This window comes from Lepisosteus oculatus, chromosome 2, assembly GCF_040954835.1.
Source record: "Lepisosteus oculatus isolate fLepOcu1 chromosome 2, fLepOcu1.hap2, whole genome shotgun sequence".
NCBI classification, from domain to species: domain Eukaryota; kingdom Metazoa; phylum Chordata; class Actinopteri; order Semionotiformes; family Lepisosteidae; genus Lepisosteus; species Lepisosteus oculatus.
Window position 1 is genome coordinate 66,898,646 of NC_090697.1, and position 16,956 is coordinate 66,915,601.

At 41.4% G+C, this 16,956-nt stretch overlaps 1 protein-coding gene across 7 annotated transcripts in view; it reads right to left on the reverse strand.

Moving 5' to 3' along the window:
- The window catches only part of flna (filamin A, alpha (actin binding protein 280)), a 72,249-nt gene that overhangs the window by 5,738 nt on the left and 49,555 nt on the right, over nt 1-16,956 (reverse strand). For 2 of the 7 annotated variants that reach the window (XM_015342623.2, XM_015342629.2), the window contains exons 26-43: nt 16,732-16,899; nt 16,274-16,397; nt 15,616-15,772; nt 14,912-15,101; nt 14,215-14,238; nt 12,077-12,324; nt 11,419-11,505; nt 9,317-9,416; nt 8,707-8,847; nt 8,348-8,476; nt 7,074-7,247; nt 5,905-6,066; nt 5,244-5,447; nt 4,889-5,041; nt 4,462-4,584; nt 3,356-3,622; nt 2,427-2,564; nt 1,853-1,968 (exon numbers count right to left, since the gene is read on the reverse strand). In XM_015342623.2, coding sequence (XP_015198109.1) covers nt 1,853-1,968; nt 2,427-2,564; nt 3,356-3,622; nt 4,462-4,584; nt 4,889-5,041; nt 5,244-5,447; nt 5,905-6,066; nt 7,074-7,247; nt 8,348-8,476; nt 8,707-8,847; nt 9,317-9,416; nt 11,419-11,505; nt 12,077-12,324; nt 14,215-14,238; nt 14,912-15,101; nt 15,616-15,772; nt 16,274-16,397; nt 16,732-16,899 — 2,705 coding nt within the window. The remainder of the gene's footprint in view (nt 1-1,852; nt 1,969-2,426; nt 2,565-3,355; nt 3,623-4,461; nt 4,585-4,888; nt 5,042-5,243; nt 5,448-5,904; nt 6,067-7,073; nt 7,248-8,347; nt 8,477-8,706; nt 8,848-9,316; nt 9,417-11,418; nt 11,506-12,076; nt 12,325-14,214; nt 14,239-14,911; nt 15,102-15,615; nt 15,773-16,273; nt 16,398-16,731; nt 16,900-16,956) is intronic. The other 5 variants (XM_006625574.3, XM_015342648.2, XM_015342655.2 and 2 more) reach the window with 3 other exon arrangements.

A 16,956-nucleotide genomic window follows, 5' to 3' on the forward strand; every position in this document is an offset into this window, starting at 1 on the left:
ACACATATTGGTGCCTGCCTTCTCATTTGATTATCCAGTACAAAGGATTAGTGCATACTACAAAAAAGATGCTTCTTTTTAAATGAGGGAGAAGGCAAGAGGCTTTTTATAACCATGAAGCACAAAACTATTAAAATACTTCAAAGAAAGTTATCTTGTCTAACTTCAAAGTTAAATTTACGCTTCAGTAAGTGTTTTGCTTTAGAAATTGAAATCCTTAATACCTGTAGTCACTGTGGGGAAAAAAACACCAACTGGTTGTTACACCATAAGCAGGGTATTATGATGGAAAAGTTTTACACACCACTGGTTATAATTCCAAGGGTTTGATAAGGAAATGAACAAACCCTTAGAAGCACATTACCTTAAGAGAGCTAACTGGATTAAAGAGTGGCTTCCAAGAGGAGAGAAAATTCACCATAAATTGTACCGTCACATTCCACACTATGATACTCAAGCTGGAAGTTGACGGTCTTGTACAGTTTGAAGAAACGTCAAAATATCAACTCATTTTGGATAAATCAAGATCCCTACTGTGAAATCAATTTAAAAGTGCAGGTCATTTAGCACAGGCCTCAAATTATCCATAGAAGACTAAGATTGGTTAAATGATAATTTTGGCTCAAGTCGAAGCTCATACACTTGAGACGGCTTCAATAAAACCCCTTAAAGGTTTTCCCCTCTGCGACAGATAGGAAGACCAAGCCTCTTCACCCTTTAACCCTTTAGCCCCTTGTCTCAGTTGTTCTGAAAGAACCTGCTGAAAGCCTTTAGAAAGAGACACGAGAAAAACCGTCCCATTGTAGGATCCAGAGAAACCATTACCATCCAGCAGTACATCAGCAGCAGACATGGCTTACCCTAGTATTAACTTCACTTCCTCTACTCCTGTAAAACTGCTCAGCACAGGTACCTGGACACCTCACCCCAACAACGCCTTATTTAGAAGATGGCTACATTTACAGTAGCCAATAGAAATATTGAATCTGATGTAGCCTGGGCACTGACTCTGGGCTCCTAACATCAAGTCTTTCAGGTGGACTCTCGTGTAGTATTCAATTTGGACAACCAGATTTAGCACTTAAATTCTAAAATCACTACCTAAATCAAAACCTTCCTTAAGGTTATAACCCTGGTCCTGAAGAACAATCCATCCGATCAAATGCACTACAGGCCACCCTCAAATTAGAAATACAAATAAGTTAGGAGTGGCCACCCATCATTTTTCAAAGCCACTAGGTATGATTTTATTTCCTTCCAGGGGTGGCTAGGCTCCTTGTTTTCTTCATTGCACTGTGTCCCTTTTAATCTGCTGTCACAGTGTATGTCAAAACATCAAGTGGTGATAAAAGGAAAGGATGGAAGTGTACACCAAGCCTCAATATGGAAGGGAAACTTATCTAAAAAAAGCATGTTTCCATCCTATGAAGATAACTATTCTTAGGACTGGCTTACATTCATTTTCTATAGTTCCCCCCCCAAATCTTTTTCCAGGGCAAATTTCAAGAGATGTTTCAGGGACTGTCTCCTTTCAACACTAACATTAATTTGGAACAGACAAAGATTAAACAGCTTTAACAAAAGGGCCATAAACACTTACATGAGAGGTAAAACCTGGGACAAATCAAAATATGCATTTCAAAACCCCAATTTCCAAACTGTCTTATAGCCCGAAGAGATAAAGTTGTTTCGTTTGCGCCTTTACATCAAGCAGCTACTCTTGTCCTTATCCTTTGGCAGCTCCTGTGCCCTGGACTCTTTCCAGTAATATCCCATCTATCCCCAGACTGTCTGCTGCTGAGCTGGGCGGCAATGGGTCCTCAGTGGACAAGTGCCTTTCTCGATGCCTCACCTGAAGACTAGCAACAGTAAGCCTGCGGGCATCGTCAGAGGGAGATGCCACGGGCACGATGAAGGGGCTGTCTGGGATGTGTTCATCGTTGAACTTAATGGACACCTCGTAGTCCCCTGTAATGAGAAACCCATTTCAGTCAGTTTCAGCAAGTGTGTATTCCACACTAACAAATTATGCACATTTATGACGACATACCTGCCACACCTGGGATTGTTCTTCCCTAGACCAATTTTAAAGCAAGCATGCTTTATTGCAAAAGAGAACAAAAATGGGCAGTTCTACATGAACCAAAATCTAGTTTTACCTCCCCTGCAGTTGTATACAAAATGCAAGCTTTTAACAAGTATTTGAACAAAAGCCTCTCTTCTTTGGAGGTCTATTAAAAAGCTTATGATACTTGCTGAATATCCAGTCTTGGTGTTTGAATGAGAAGACTATTAAATTAATGGCTATAATTTAATTAACAATCAAGCTACAAGGAACCAAATGGAAAGCCTTTTTAATGAATGCCCTACATGATTTTCCTTGATTGAATGAGACAAGCATTCATCCCATACTAGAAACTGCTTACCAGGCTCCTGCACAATATAGGAGACACCACTGGATCCATCCTTGCGGTCTTCAAAGGCAATCTCAGCTTTGCTGGGTCCTTCCACTGCAATTGACAGACCCCCAGCACCTGCTTCACGTGTCCAGATACTGAACTCCGCTAAACAGGGTGAAAAAAGTTAAGGTTTAAGAGTGGATATCTAGGTTTTCCCTCCAAGTTAAATCCATGTTTTTACGATTTTCACTGCTGATTAACACCTTAGATGAACTAGAGATGGGGAAAGTCTAAAACTTAATATGATCACAATGCTTAAGTTCAAGAAATCAAGTTATATGCTATTATGATAATGAAATAGGTAGTTTTTTTTAAAGAGGATTTTGCAGGTCAAAAGATGGTTACCATTTGCAGAGAACATAAACCTATGACTTAATTGTGCTTAATTTTATTATACAATGCACATGTGTAAGTAGTTTATGGCATCTTTTCATTACACAGAATGTGCATTTTCAATTCGATGTTTCCAAAACAGGTAGTATAATCACAAGCAAGTCACAAGTACTAGGACTTTGAGAACAAACTGACTGGGAAGCCTGTTCTAGATTTCTTCACTCAGAGCAGTAGGTGTTACCTATTGTCTATCTTAAATTAATTCATTTCAGGTTCCAAATGATCTTGTGTAAAAACAGCAGTCTATACCCTTTAGGATTCTGATTCTGGTAAACAAGCATCCTGCTCAAAACTGAAGGGACTGAGCCCTAGCCTGCCAGTATTGTATCCAGTATACAACAGCCCCCCTCACCCTAGTAGTCATTTCTGTTGTGCTTACCTGGCCTCAAAGATATCAACCTCAAATTGGTTTGCGAGTAAAGAATTCCCAGTCACAGTGGAATACCCTTCCCCAATGAGAACCTCAACTCATGTCCAGGTTTTAATCATTCAAAAGATTTTACCTGGGATGCCAGCCTCTGCCCTCTCCAAGCCTGGCCCTCCTGCCCGCACTTTGTGGGCACCTCCTTCACCCAGAGGGCCCACAGTGAACTGGAAGGGGCTGCCAGGCACATGCTGGCCTTGGTACTTGACGCTAACTGTGTGGACACCCATCTCCGTGGGCACAAATCGGATGCAGTAGGTGTTGTTCTCCCCTTCCATGATCTCAGCCTTGTGCACTTTTCCTGATGGACTTGTCACCTGGGCCGTCATGTCTCCAATATTGATTTCTGGCAGAAAGCAGAAAGTTACATTTGTTTCTAGGATCTTTACCTTCACAACCACATTTGCTGAAAATACAAATTCTGTACCACTACTGTAAATTCAAATTAAGGCTTTATCTGCAGAATCTTCAGCACTGAAGAGCTCAGTCCATCAGGTTTAACAGTGTTTAAAATCCTCAAGATCACATGAAATCTTACAGAAAGAAAGTTATAGCTCTTCCAAAAGCAGGATGTATATGTTGTATTTAGTAGAACTTTCACTTTATTACACTTATCTCCATTATAAAAAGGAATCATGTGACTATTTGCTTTTTACAAATCTTCAACTCAGACTGTTGGCCAATTAACTCAGCTGTATAGGCATTATTCAACTACCAACAGAATGAATGTGAAAATGGGATTCTAGCATAAACCAAGATGGTTGAATAACCACTACACTTTTTATTCACTATTACTGGACACATCCAATTTAAAAACCATCTGGCCCATTAATCCATAATTCATATTGAATTTAGTAGACAATCTGATGCACAAGACAACTTCCCCAAAGGCATTTTATTCTTACAGGTCAAACCACTGCATCGTTGACATTTCATTAACAACTTAAGCTCCTTCTGAATTGGACCTCATGTGGCAGCAACATTTTCTATCCCATTGTGGCTATTGCCTGCTTTGGACCATCTTATTCTTCTGATAGGCAAACTCCAAAGTTGCTATGATAATTCTTGTCACACAGGCCACTCGCATTGTCAAAAGGCAAATGGTTTAGAAGGCTAAAATGTCCTATTCGGTTCTCTAGTTTTGCTGAATGAGTTAGTAATGACTTCATGTCATCAACTGTATACCTGGTATCTTCAGACTAAGGTCGCACTGGCTTCCTACATTGGCTACAGAAGCTGCCCGCCGGCGGCGCGTGATGCTCTCCTTCATTCGCCCTTCTCCCGTCACCTTGACGGTGAATGCACTGCCTGGAAAATGCGGACAAGAGCATCGCGATCAGATTTCCAAGGTCATCCAATACTACACAACAGGTAAAGGACACTGATTGGATCTGCCGAAGCTGGTGTCCATTTTTACAGATTAAGATTTTAATCCAACATGAGTGACAGCAGTATATATACAAAAGGTTTGGCGGATCCTAATGGACTCATGGATTTCCATACTGAAGTCAACATTGGTATCCCAGAATTAATGGATTCACAGCTACAATAACCAAGCAATAGGTCAAACATCATACTGCAAACCTTATTCTACCGTCTGCCTTTTAGTTACCTGGTACATGTTGGTCAGCAAACTTGATGTTGATAATGTAATTTCCTGGTTCCGTGGGACAGTAAGTCACCTTGCATGTCCCATCCTCCTGGTCCTCAGTGTTGATGTCCACTTTACTGGGGCCTTCAATGGACAGACTCAGGCCACCATAACCTAAACAGAAAATACTTATTCACACATGCACTTCAAGACATCAGCAGTACCTTCTCAATATCACAACAAGCAAGATTAACATCCACATACTAAAACCTTTTATGCCAAAAACAATTTTCACCACAAAATAAATCCATCCATTTACTCCCCAGACTAGCTTTAAACCAGTTTTAAATGTTGCTCCCTTGTGATTTGCCATCACCTGCTTCACGAGTGTCAATGATGAACTCTGCTGGTTCAAAGGTTCGTGCTTCAGACAGGCCTGGCCCAGACACCCGCACACGGCTGGCATCTCCAATCTCCGACTGGTTGATCATGACTGTGATGGGGCTGCTGGGAATATGACGTCCATTTTTCTTGATGTTGACCAGATGCTCTCCAATCTCCTTGGGGACGAAAGAGATGCCTAGATGTGGAGGAGAGAGACTTCTTAGAAAAGATTCCAAATTGCCCCTTTTCACCATGCATTTTAAAAGGTCCCAAGCAAGCCCATTACTTTATCCAGTCAGACCTCAAACTACCACTTAAATATTCATTTGGGCTTAACATTGTAGGGCAGAACTCCCAAAAGATTCAGTGTTGAATTCCTCCTTTATAGTTTAATGCTTCTTGGAAAACAAGATCAGAGTATCACAATAAGCAAAAACTAGGTAGTATATACATATCTGCAAGTTTAAAAAACAGCTTTTTAAAATCCTAGCTTCTAGGTAACCCTTAGAAGACCCATTAACAATTTTCGCCTTTTACACTTACGCCATTAGAAATGGAAGTATAAGAAGCGATTTCCATAATTGCACTGTTATTCAGTCATATAGCAAGATCTGGTCATTAGTTGACACCTTTCATGCCAGCCCCGCACTCACCAACATGTCCGTTTCGCAGCATCTTGAGCAGGCAGGGCTCCTCGCGTCCAGAGGGAGTGGTCAGGCTGGCGGTCAACTGGCTGAGGTCCAGCTCTCCAATGTCCAGGGGGATGTCGGCAGCAGAGCCCACTTTGAGGTGGGACATGCGCATTGAGTCATCGCCTGGAGGAACATGGAGGAGAAAACTTCCTTCATATAGGATTCTTGTTTCCATGTGCAGGTGAACATCCACAACAGGAGTGTGGAAAAACAGCAAGTAAATTTAAGGACGGGGGGGAGATCAGGGACAAATGTCATTTTGGTGTGATGGGAGGATAAAAGAAAATCAGTTCTTTACACAGTACTCAAGGCAGGTGCTCTCAAAACAGTGGAGTATGGGATCTCTCGTGGGATCCAACAGGTGAGTGCAAGACCTTTTTAGCTTACAGTACAGTTAATTTTAAGTGCATTTCCTTCAACAAAACTTCTTACAGAAATATGACTTGCCTTCTAATCTCATGTCTCCCAATTCACTTTCACCGACTCGCATTTTCTACCAACTATCGCATTCTTTGATATCATTTTAGTAACCAAAATCATTTCATCACAAATTCAATGAAATCCATTAAACCTTCCATGAAAACTGCATTTAGTTGTTAAAATCCAAGAAAATGGCAAATGTGGTTGTAATCTTAATCTGTGCCATTAGACACACAGAAGCAGAGTTTATGCAGACACTGAATCATTAAAATAACACCCCCTTAGTGCCAGTATTAAACTAAGCCACGTTACATTGTCAACAACAAATTGTAATGCAAGGCAATCCACATTACAGCTTATATACCGTTTCATACAGGTTAGTAAATAGTCTGGGAAAGTCAGATATAAAACAATTGCTAATTCCTGTTTGGTGCCAGATTCTGTTCAAGTTTTGCACAACATGCAGAAAGCAATCTAAAAATATAATTTTGCGAGTGCATCACAGATATTCTGCCACAAAGTGAAAGAACGCTTAAACTTTGTACTGGTGACCATATGGAATCACTATACAGTTTGAATTTTACCTGAAAGACAAAACCCAAGTGGGGAGGGATTGTGGGTTGTTTCCAAGATTGAGAACCACTGCTCTAAGGGCTGTGGTATTCCACACAGTGGGTGCAGTGTCAGAGTGGACACAAACTTGTCCTTACCAGTGATTTTGGCTACGAAGGGGCTTCCAGGAATGTGCTTGTCATTGTATCGAACCAGAATATTGTAGTCTCCAGGCAGAACAGGCAGGTAAGATACAGTACATGTTCCATCCTGGTTGTCAGTGCAGCTGATGTCGGCTTTTGAGGGTCCCTCAATAGCCAAAGATAGCCCACCTTAAAAAATGGTTAAAGTCAGTATAACAGCAACCTTGTCACTTTAAAACATCGCTACTCTTATCCAGCATCAACCTAATCTCAGATGAGACTTGTGAATTATATAAATCCATATGGCAATTTATCTACTTTGTAAATACCAAGGCTTCTCTAACCTGAAACAATGCCACAAGAAATTGATCATATACAAGTAAATCCATATTAAGTAACATGTCATGCACAAGGCTGATCTAGATCTCAAACTATTCTGCTGTTGGGAGGCGCTCATTGGACAACAGCCTGAAGCAGTAGTTAGAGGCCTTCTATCCATTTAAATCCTAGAATAATTAATAATAATAATTTACATTTATATAGCACTTTTCTGGACACTCCACTCAAACACTTTACAGGTAACGGGGACTCCCCTCCACCACCACCAATGTGCAGCATCCATCTGGATGATGCGACAGCAGCCATAGCGTGCCAGAACGCTCACCACACATGAGCTATCAGTAGGGAGGAGAGCAGAGTAATGTAGCCAGTTCATAGATGGGGATTATTAGGAGGACCATGATTGGTAAGGGCCAATGGGAAATTTGGCCTTTTCAAGAAACACCCTGGGATTTTGAATGACCACAGAGAGTCAGGACCTCAGTCTCATCCGAAGGATGGCGCCTGTTTACAGTATAGTGACGGGGACGGGGCATTAGGACCCACATGGACCACAGGGTGAGCGCCCCCTGCTGGCCCCACTAACAACTCTTCCAGCAGCAACCTTAGTTTTTCCCAGGAGGTCTCCCATCCAGGTACTGACCAGGCTCACACGTGCTTAGCTTCAGTGGGTTACCAGTTGTGAGTTGCAGGGTGATATGGCTGCTGGCCAAGAAGCAAAACATGTACTATTACTGTTATTAATTTACTCCTATTGCTCCATTTAACCTAAATGCTTAAATGGGTATCGCTATTCATGGTGAGGTTCACATGCAATGGACTAGCATCTAGGGGATTTACCGTCAGATAATCTAATGCTGTAGATAGGATAAATGTCCCATGCTAATCAGGGCTGTCACACAAAAGGATCAGTTCCCTCAGAGGTAAGACTGGAGAAGTGGGGTAATTACCTTCTCCAGCATCTTTCGTGTTGACAGTGAAGATTGCTGGTTTGTTGACCATGCCATGGATCAGACCAGGTCCATATGCAGTCACATGCCCACTGTTCACATAGTCCACATAGAACTGGAGTGGGCTACCTGTACACACAAGAGAAATGCATTGGAAAACACAGCTTCTCTGGACCCTCATGATATTTCAATCATTCTTACATTTCAAGAAAATGTTTCAAAACCAATAGGTTGAGTTACAGAAAATCTAAAGCCAAACCAACTTAAATCCAAGTAATAAAAGGCTTTCAAACTGGCCAAAAAGATATTGGCAAAATAAGTCCTCCAACATGGCCAAATGTTATTGGGCGCAATAGTACCTGGAATGTGGATGCCATCGTATTTGATGTCCATCTCATGTAGGCCAGCCTCAGTGGGTGCATATTTGACAGTCACAGTACCATCCTTATTGTCAGTAATATCAGGCTTGGCAATCTTGCCTGATGGCATCCGAACATCACCTACAAAAAGGAGAAAAAAATCCTTATTGTAACTCAGCATTACAGTGATCAGTTATCACCCTACCCAACTTCCAGCAAGCAAGCCTCAGCTGGCAAAGAAAGGGTGCATGTACAGAAGATCGGGTTCTAGATTGAAACACTATAGTAAGAATTTGCCCGTTTCATATTTGACATATGCTTTGTGCATATACAGATGAAATACAAAGCAAAAATGTAACCGATGGAAAGTCCTCAGCCATATAACTCAACTAACCTTCCAAAAAATAAATAGGGATACAAAACCTCAGGGAATTTGTTTCGAATGACTTAAAGAGCCCTGTCAAACCAGCTGGATTATCCATTCCCAAGGTATAAACATCACTATTCTCACAGACCTGTGAATCAGGCCTTACATGCTATGGACAGATCCATCTTTATGCAGAAGGGTGACAAATCCAAATAACCATTAAGGTGCAAGTGCAGAACTTACCTGTGATCTCTCCCTTTTTGATGGTGAAAGGAATGACTAGGTCAAAAGGCCGCAGTCCAGCCACATCAAGCCCATTCATGCCCACTGGGCGGTCAGTAGCCTAAATGGTGGGGAAGTTTAAACTTTTACTGAGAAGTCAAGTGAACAGACAGGACAAATTGTTGGACACTTCAGTCAGCAGCATATTGCGTGAGAAAAGGTGGATATTTGGCAAACTTTACTAAATTCAAATGCAAACTAGACCCTATTCTAGAACATCTAACATTTGTAGTGCATAAAGATTCTGCAGAGCTCAACCAAAAAGTGATTAATGATCCCTGCCAGCAGCATTCCTTGATTTAATTCCAAGTGTTATATAGCTTTGCCATTGCATTTCAACTTTGATAAGAAAGATTAAGCTGGGTCTTCCAAACAGATTTTACTTGTAGATTGTGCACAAAGAGAAACCAGATGTTCCCCAACATCTGACCAAATCCAGATAAAATACATGGCACAACACAGAACCTTCTATATACATTAGGAAGTAGAGGTTAATACCCTACCAAAAACAAATATAACCTCTATTTGTTCTTCTGCAACCTAGAGCACTGAGTCATCTTGAACTCAAACATTTTCAAACTAGCCACCTTAAAGCCAGACCCCTGCTGCTGTCTGAAGCAGACTCCACAAATGGTTAACATCACCACGTGACACTCACAATGCTTGGAAAGACGGCTGGAAAGAAATGGGAAGTAAATAAAAGCATGAAATGGCTGAGGTTACAGACCCACACATAAAAGCTGAAAACAAAAACACTGACGCACAGATCACTTTCCCAGAGTAAGTGACTGGACATAGCCACCAGACAATCTGAAATGAAGACTCCTGGAGAAGCAGGAATGGAACAAGAAGGAACAAGTTAAACAGCCCCATTAGCTCCCCTTGATGGATAGAGCATGATCATTAATGGTGAAATGAATGCAACAAAACAGATGGCAAAAAACAGGATGGCTTTAAAAGACTGGGGAGGAAATCAAGACATTAACCATGTCAGTATCTTCATACACATGAGTCCAAGAACTGGGTTAGTCAAAACAAAGCAGTAAAAACAGGAAAACACAGCCTGGTGAAAGTCTACTTTCATAGCAAATACATGAAAAAAAATCTTCCTAAGGTTTGCAGAAGGTGAGTAAAGTGCAGCTCTCTCAGTCCAGGTCTCCCAGGTCAGTGTGGGATTTGTGTGCGCTACCAAATACACTGGTGTCTCATCTTCAAGTGTGAATGTACACCAAGATAAATTGGCAGCACATCCAGGGTGAAATCCTGCTTTGTAACCCAAGCTGCTAATCGCTTACATGGAGCCGGCCTGCTAAAGGACCGATTAACTTCTTATAAACCTAAACCCTAAGTTATGCAGCGGGGAGCTTGTAATTTAGAATGCATACAAGCCCAACACAAAGAGGGATTCTCCCACTATCATTTAAGTAGGCTTGCTAAAAAAAACAAAACAATTAGGATCTATAAAAAGGTCCATGACTGAAGGCGGTGGAGTCTACCTTCCCCACACCTTCAAATGAAGGCTTTCCACGTCCATTCAGGACAGCTGGAATAAGTTTAATATTTGAGAGCTCTTGGATGTGATATAAAATTAGCATTAACCTGGTCACAAGATTTGAATTTCTGAATCCACTCCATTTCATGGGTAAGTTAAGTAACTGACCCATGTAAAAGGAGAAAGTACAAGTTCTTACACTTCCATTTATATTGCATAATGTAATCCCAATCCAAGTGCCCTTAACAAGTCTTTTCTTCCTTTCTAACACTGGTTTATTGGATATTGGCAAACATTCCAGCTCACTCACAAATTGGGGATTTGTCCTACAAGGCTGGATCTGCACTCCATCTGAACACCTCTACTGGCGAAGCTACCTGGGAGTGCCCAAAACTGACTCTTAAAGTAAATAAAAAGATAACCCCAGCAAAACCACTATCTGAAATAAAATAATTCAATAAAGAGATAAGAATCCTCTGTAAACAAAAACGCTACAGCCCACTGAAATGAAGACAGAAGTCACAAGGAGACAGGTTTCCAGAAGACCAAAAAAAGGGTAATGGTTTTGTACCCAAGGTTGCCCTACACCGGGCGCGTAGGCATACTGGGGCACTTGAGTCTGCTGTAGCATCTGTTCAGTGGGTGCACCATCCAGGGCCTAGAAATCCAAAGGAAGAGGGAGGGAAGAGAGGTTTGGGGGAAGAGAAGGTGGACAAGTCAGTGAACATGAGGGAAAACTGCCTTCAGAGTCAGACCTTGGCCTTCTTCAAATATGGCAGCTGTTAAAGAATGAGGATACAGCAGGACAAAGACAGAAAATCTTCCACCGTCCACACTAAACATCAACCTTGACACCACCCATAAAATGGTACATAAAACTGCAGACTACAGAAGAATATTTAGGGGCTCAAATTCAAATTAGTATTGCAACAAATCTTGTCACATGGACTTTATCATGCATTCAAACTATAAGCTTGGAAGATTCAAGAACTGGAAACCCAAGTAGAAATTTTGTTCAGGTACTCCACTCATTTAAGGTAAGACCCAGATTCTTGATCTCTAAATTGATTCAGATTGTTTTTGTTGAACATAGCAATGTCTGACAAACTCTCAACATAATTGCTTTTAAGAGCACAAAGCTCCACCCTCCCTATCTCGGTCAGTAGTAAAACCGATGCACTCAAACTAGTGATGCAAGGAAAAACCCAGTACATAGAAGTGTTACTTACAGTGACCTGGAAGGGGCTGTTGGGGATGTGCTCCCCTCCAAACCGCACACATATGACATATTTGCCAGGCTGTGGGGCAGTATAGAAGATGTCAAAGGTGCCGTCCTCGTTCTCAACAACATCCACGTCCACCTCTGTGCCATCAGGGGTGCACACAGTACAGGTCACCTTGCCCTTGCCAGCTGCCTTGGCGTCCACTGTGATAACCGTCTCTTCTCCTATCTGGATGGTGGGGCCCACTCCAGCACCTGTGCCCAATGTCATAAGGAAAAGGGGTGATCAAAATCCCTCACCCAATCACATGGGTGCCCAACTATCCCTTCCTCCAACAAATCTGTCCCAATGCATACCATGCTTCAACCAAGACCTAGACTCCAAAATGTACCACAACATTCATGAAACTGGAGAAACCAACATGCTATTTGCATTGCAAGCAATTTTCTTCAATTGCTCTGATGACTTCAAGGGAACTAAAATGTAGATTTTAGATTTCATTAATTTTAGATTTAATTCCTAGCCCCTTTTTCTATGTGTTCCAATAATTATCCCAACTTTTGTTAGCAACAGCTTTTCAAGGTTTTGAAAAGTGCAATACAGGCACTAGGTGACTTGCACTGTGCCCCTTGATGCCAACTATATCCTGACTCAACTAAAAATGGAAATCCCTTTGATATTACTACGTTGAAGGCGAAGAACAATTCCACTCACATGCAAGGTCTGCATAGAAAATTAAAGCAATTATGTCACGAGCCCAGTCAAAAGAACCAATGGTTGTTATAGGGGATAAGTTTCCGTTGAATCTCCAACTAAAATTTGTATTTTTGGCTTGTCCGCTTTGCATCTGGACTACTTTGATAAGCCCAAACTACATTTCTGGTTTCCTGCCTCCTTTCTTGTTTCTCCAGATTCCTGAATACTGGGAACCAACTAGTTCTGTTGTTACCAATAACTATATACAGGCTAATTTCCATCAGCCAAAGGGAAAGCGCATTCCAGAGCCATGCTACCAAGTTAGAGGAGTATTAGGTACCACATTCAAGGAATGGAACTTGGTAAAGCTGTTACACAGCCAGAACCCAAGGAGAGAAACTCCAAGTCCTCTAAAATCTCAATCTTGAATAGAACCTAAACTATTCCCATTAAGGTTGAATCACCTAAATCCTGCAGTAACTCGCTTAACAGCTCTTTTCTAAAACTTGATGCTGCAACCCTATCTAAGAGAAATAAAACCATGCTGGTTTAAGATTGATTTCTGATAAGCCAACCAGTAGATATCCAGAAAATGACCAAGGTGACCAAGCGTTCAGTTAGAAGTCAATTCAGAACACAGTAGCTTCCCAGGACAAAAGTGCTTCTCCATCTTACTCAGTCAAGTCTCATCTCCTTCAAAGGCACTCCATTGATGGATTGGCAGAACAAGCTTGTTTGATTTAATGAGTTATCTGTGCCAAATACCTGTAGTGGAAGAGCCAGTTACCCACCTGGCACTGGATCACATTCTCATTCTTACAGTCCTTCACCTCCAACTACAGATTCTGACATTCTTCCCTCCAATTATCTGAGCCCTAAATGGAGTCTTTATAAAGATTTACCCAGAAAGCCCAAACCACTGGGGAGTTAGTCTGGATGCAAACATGCTTCTCTCAGAAGGATAAAGTGCAGCCTCTTAAACGAAAGACCCCAGGACAACACCACTCTAAACCGTCACCCATCAAGAACCCAACATTGGGACCCTGCAGAATCATGTCAAAACCAATTGCGTGCCAATGTACTTTTTCCCCAATCTTGGCTTAGCCGACTTCTTATCCCTCCCCCCCATTAGCCATAGCTCTTGGTTTAACAAGATTCATCTTCCAAAAAACCCAAGAACATGGAACTCTTGCACCATGACCAACCTTTAAAGTAAATACTCTTTACTAGGGAAGCTTCCACACCATTTTCTAATCCCTATTAAAATCTGCTAGACAGTAATAGACATTCCTTAGAATGTAATCACCCCCCGATATAGTCAGTATATAGGACAGGATTTGGGAATATACCAAAAGCAGAAAGGCAAAAATACCGCAAGCTGCAGGTTAATAGCATTATTGTAGGATACCAATGCCAGTGTTCATGCAAAAAAATTACAAAGCGCTTACCCAACCCATGACCTCCAATTGAGACTGAAGGTGAGAAGCAGAGAGCAAAGAAAGATACAGGTGAGATCAAAAAATTTTGGGGAAAAAAATTGCAACAGGAACAAAAAAAAAGCAACAAAGTGTGCTCGAAAACAAAAGATGATTATAAAAAAAACATTGTGATTTAAATGTGAGCAGCAGAATGAAGTAGATTGTGTTGGGGTGTTGGTGAAAGCGTGAAAAATCAGGTGACCCTTTGTGAGGGGCAGGAGGGGGTTGCTTTAGCGCCATTTTGCACACCGATTACAATGTCTGACAGGAGCTTTTTTTTTTTTTAAGAACTCATGGGGTACAGTATAACCCTAAAAAACAAAAACTTGTTAAGATCCAGCTTCCATCTTCGGCTCTTCATGACATTGGTTCTGTTGCACAGTCACATTTTAATAATTACTTGCATTTGCACAGTACTTCACTTCCTAAAGGATCTCCGATCACTTTACTTCTTGTCCCTGACAACATGGTGACTATGTATAACTTGCACCCAGAACTTTAAGTGCCAGTTGACTTCTAGAATGACGTATTTAATTGAAATCATGGAAGTATATTAATAATCCTATGCCATTTATAAAATCAAAATAACCTTCCCAAATCTGAAGGGTTGAAGATTCTGGTTTCTGCAGCAGTCGATCTGCTTTACAAGCAAGAAGTTCAGGGGTACCTGTGACAGTGCACTTGCTGGCATCTCCAGTTGGCAGAGCACGGATTCGGTAGGGAGAGTATGGGATGTCATCCCCTCCGTATTTGATTAGGATAGTGTAGCGTCCTGTCATGTCTGGGACATAAGACACCAAATAGGTCCCATCCTGGTTGTCCCGAATGTTGGCTTTCTTGGGTTTTCCTTCTGGGTCCTATACACAAAAGGGGAACACAAAGGTAAGCCATCAGAATGAGGCCCTTTCAAGTAAAGGCTTTGGGAATTCATAGCCAATTCGGTCATTCAGTGGCTTGCTTTCATTTAAAAGCAAGGTTTGGCCTATTAGGGAAAAGGGCTTTAGCAACTTTGTGCAAAACCATTCTGAAAGTAATTCCAAATCCTATGCATGGTAAATATACCTTGAGCCCTTGTTATAATGGTTTTTCAAGCCTGTTAGAAAAGCAGAAAACTGGACAATCAAATTTTATGATAGTAATACAGTACTGTTAGTTTAAATGTATACTTCAGTCACTATTGAAAATGGCTTTAAGTTCTCCAGCCTACAATAAAAAGTAATAGTGCTTTATACAGAACAGGTATTCAAAATGACCTGTTTCAAGGAGGAAGAAAAAACACTAGATCCGTCTTCTTTCTGACAGTGGCCCTGTTATAAATGAAGAGCAACAAGCAAAGTCCTGACTGGTCTGTCCGAAACCACTGCACTTTACCGTGATCTGCACTGCTAGCAGCCCCTCCCCTGCATCCTTGGCATCAATGGTGAACTCCACGGGCAGACTGGCAGGCACGCCTGTGGTGTTGAGCCCAGGCCCGCTTGCCTTCACTTTGCTGGCATCATGAGTAGGCAACACTTTGACCTTAAACGGACTGATGTGCAAGCACAGAAAGAAAAATTAGATTCGAGACAGATCTCGCATTAAATTTGCCAACTTAAACATATAAGCATTAAAGTATTTTACTGGAGCTATGCAAGAAGCACCCTGGAATAGGATACAACAGCAGTACCCTATTGTGAATCTGAACCCACAAAGCTCTGGTTAAATACACACAATCATTACATCCTAAAAAAAAAACTTATAACCTAAACATTTCCTAAAACAATTGAACTCTGCAGCTTACTTGGACAATAGAGTAAAACTCCATTTTTTTTTTAATGCAGCAACTATAGAAGACTCAGGGTTCATGAGTCTCATGTTTACAAGTGTACTATATAAGCTGGCCATTTTAAAATTAAAGGAAGCCTTTCCCATAGCTTTCAGGTCTACTCAGGGCAAAACCTGTTAACTCAATTAATAAAAATATTTATCTTAATGTAATGTTTTAAAACCCGGATCATTTCAAGCTCAGAAAGGTTTCATATTTGGTTACCTGCGTGGAATTTCCTCATCTGCATACAACACGCTGACCGAGTATGGTCCTTCTCTCGTTGGCACATAACTGACAGTGTGAGTTTTGTCTCCATTATCCACCACCTCCACTGGTTCCACAATACCTAATGGACACAAAAGATCAAAAGTTAGAAAACGATTGTTAATGGAAGTGTTTCAGATTTCCCTACACATTTCTGCAGGATGTTCTGTCACTGGTTTTTGTTCCAACTTTTCTTTGGTTGAAATATAGAAACAATTGTTTTAGTTTTCTTAAAAGCACCCAGGTGCCTCTCTCAAATGCATTAAACTATAAAAATGGTTCTGAGGCTGTGAAATAACTTATTCTCCTGTAATCATCAAAAGGAGGAAGTGCATAAATGACTGCAGTTCAAGAAAAGCAGGGTAACCAGAGGTTCAAAATGATGGGGTTCTTCAAGGACATCAAGCCAAGACTACCTTTGGGTCCTTGCACCCGCACTTGGAGAGGTGCCACCCCTGCCTTGCTGGTGTCCACTGTGAAGCTCTGGGGTATGTTGGCACGCACATTGTTGCCCAGACCCTGTCCCAGGCACTTCACCTTTGAAGCATCCACCACATCGTGAACGGGCACAGAGAATGGACTTCCTGCAGGAGAGGAAGTGTCAGGTTCAAAACATGCATTATAAATTTTGACAAGAGACT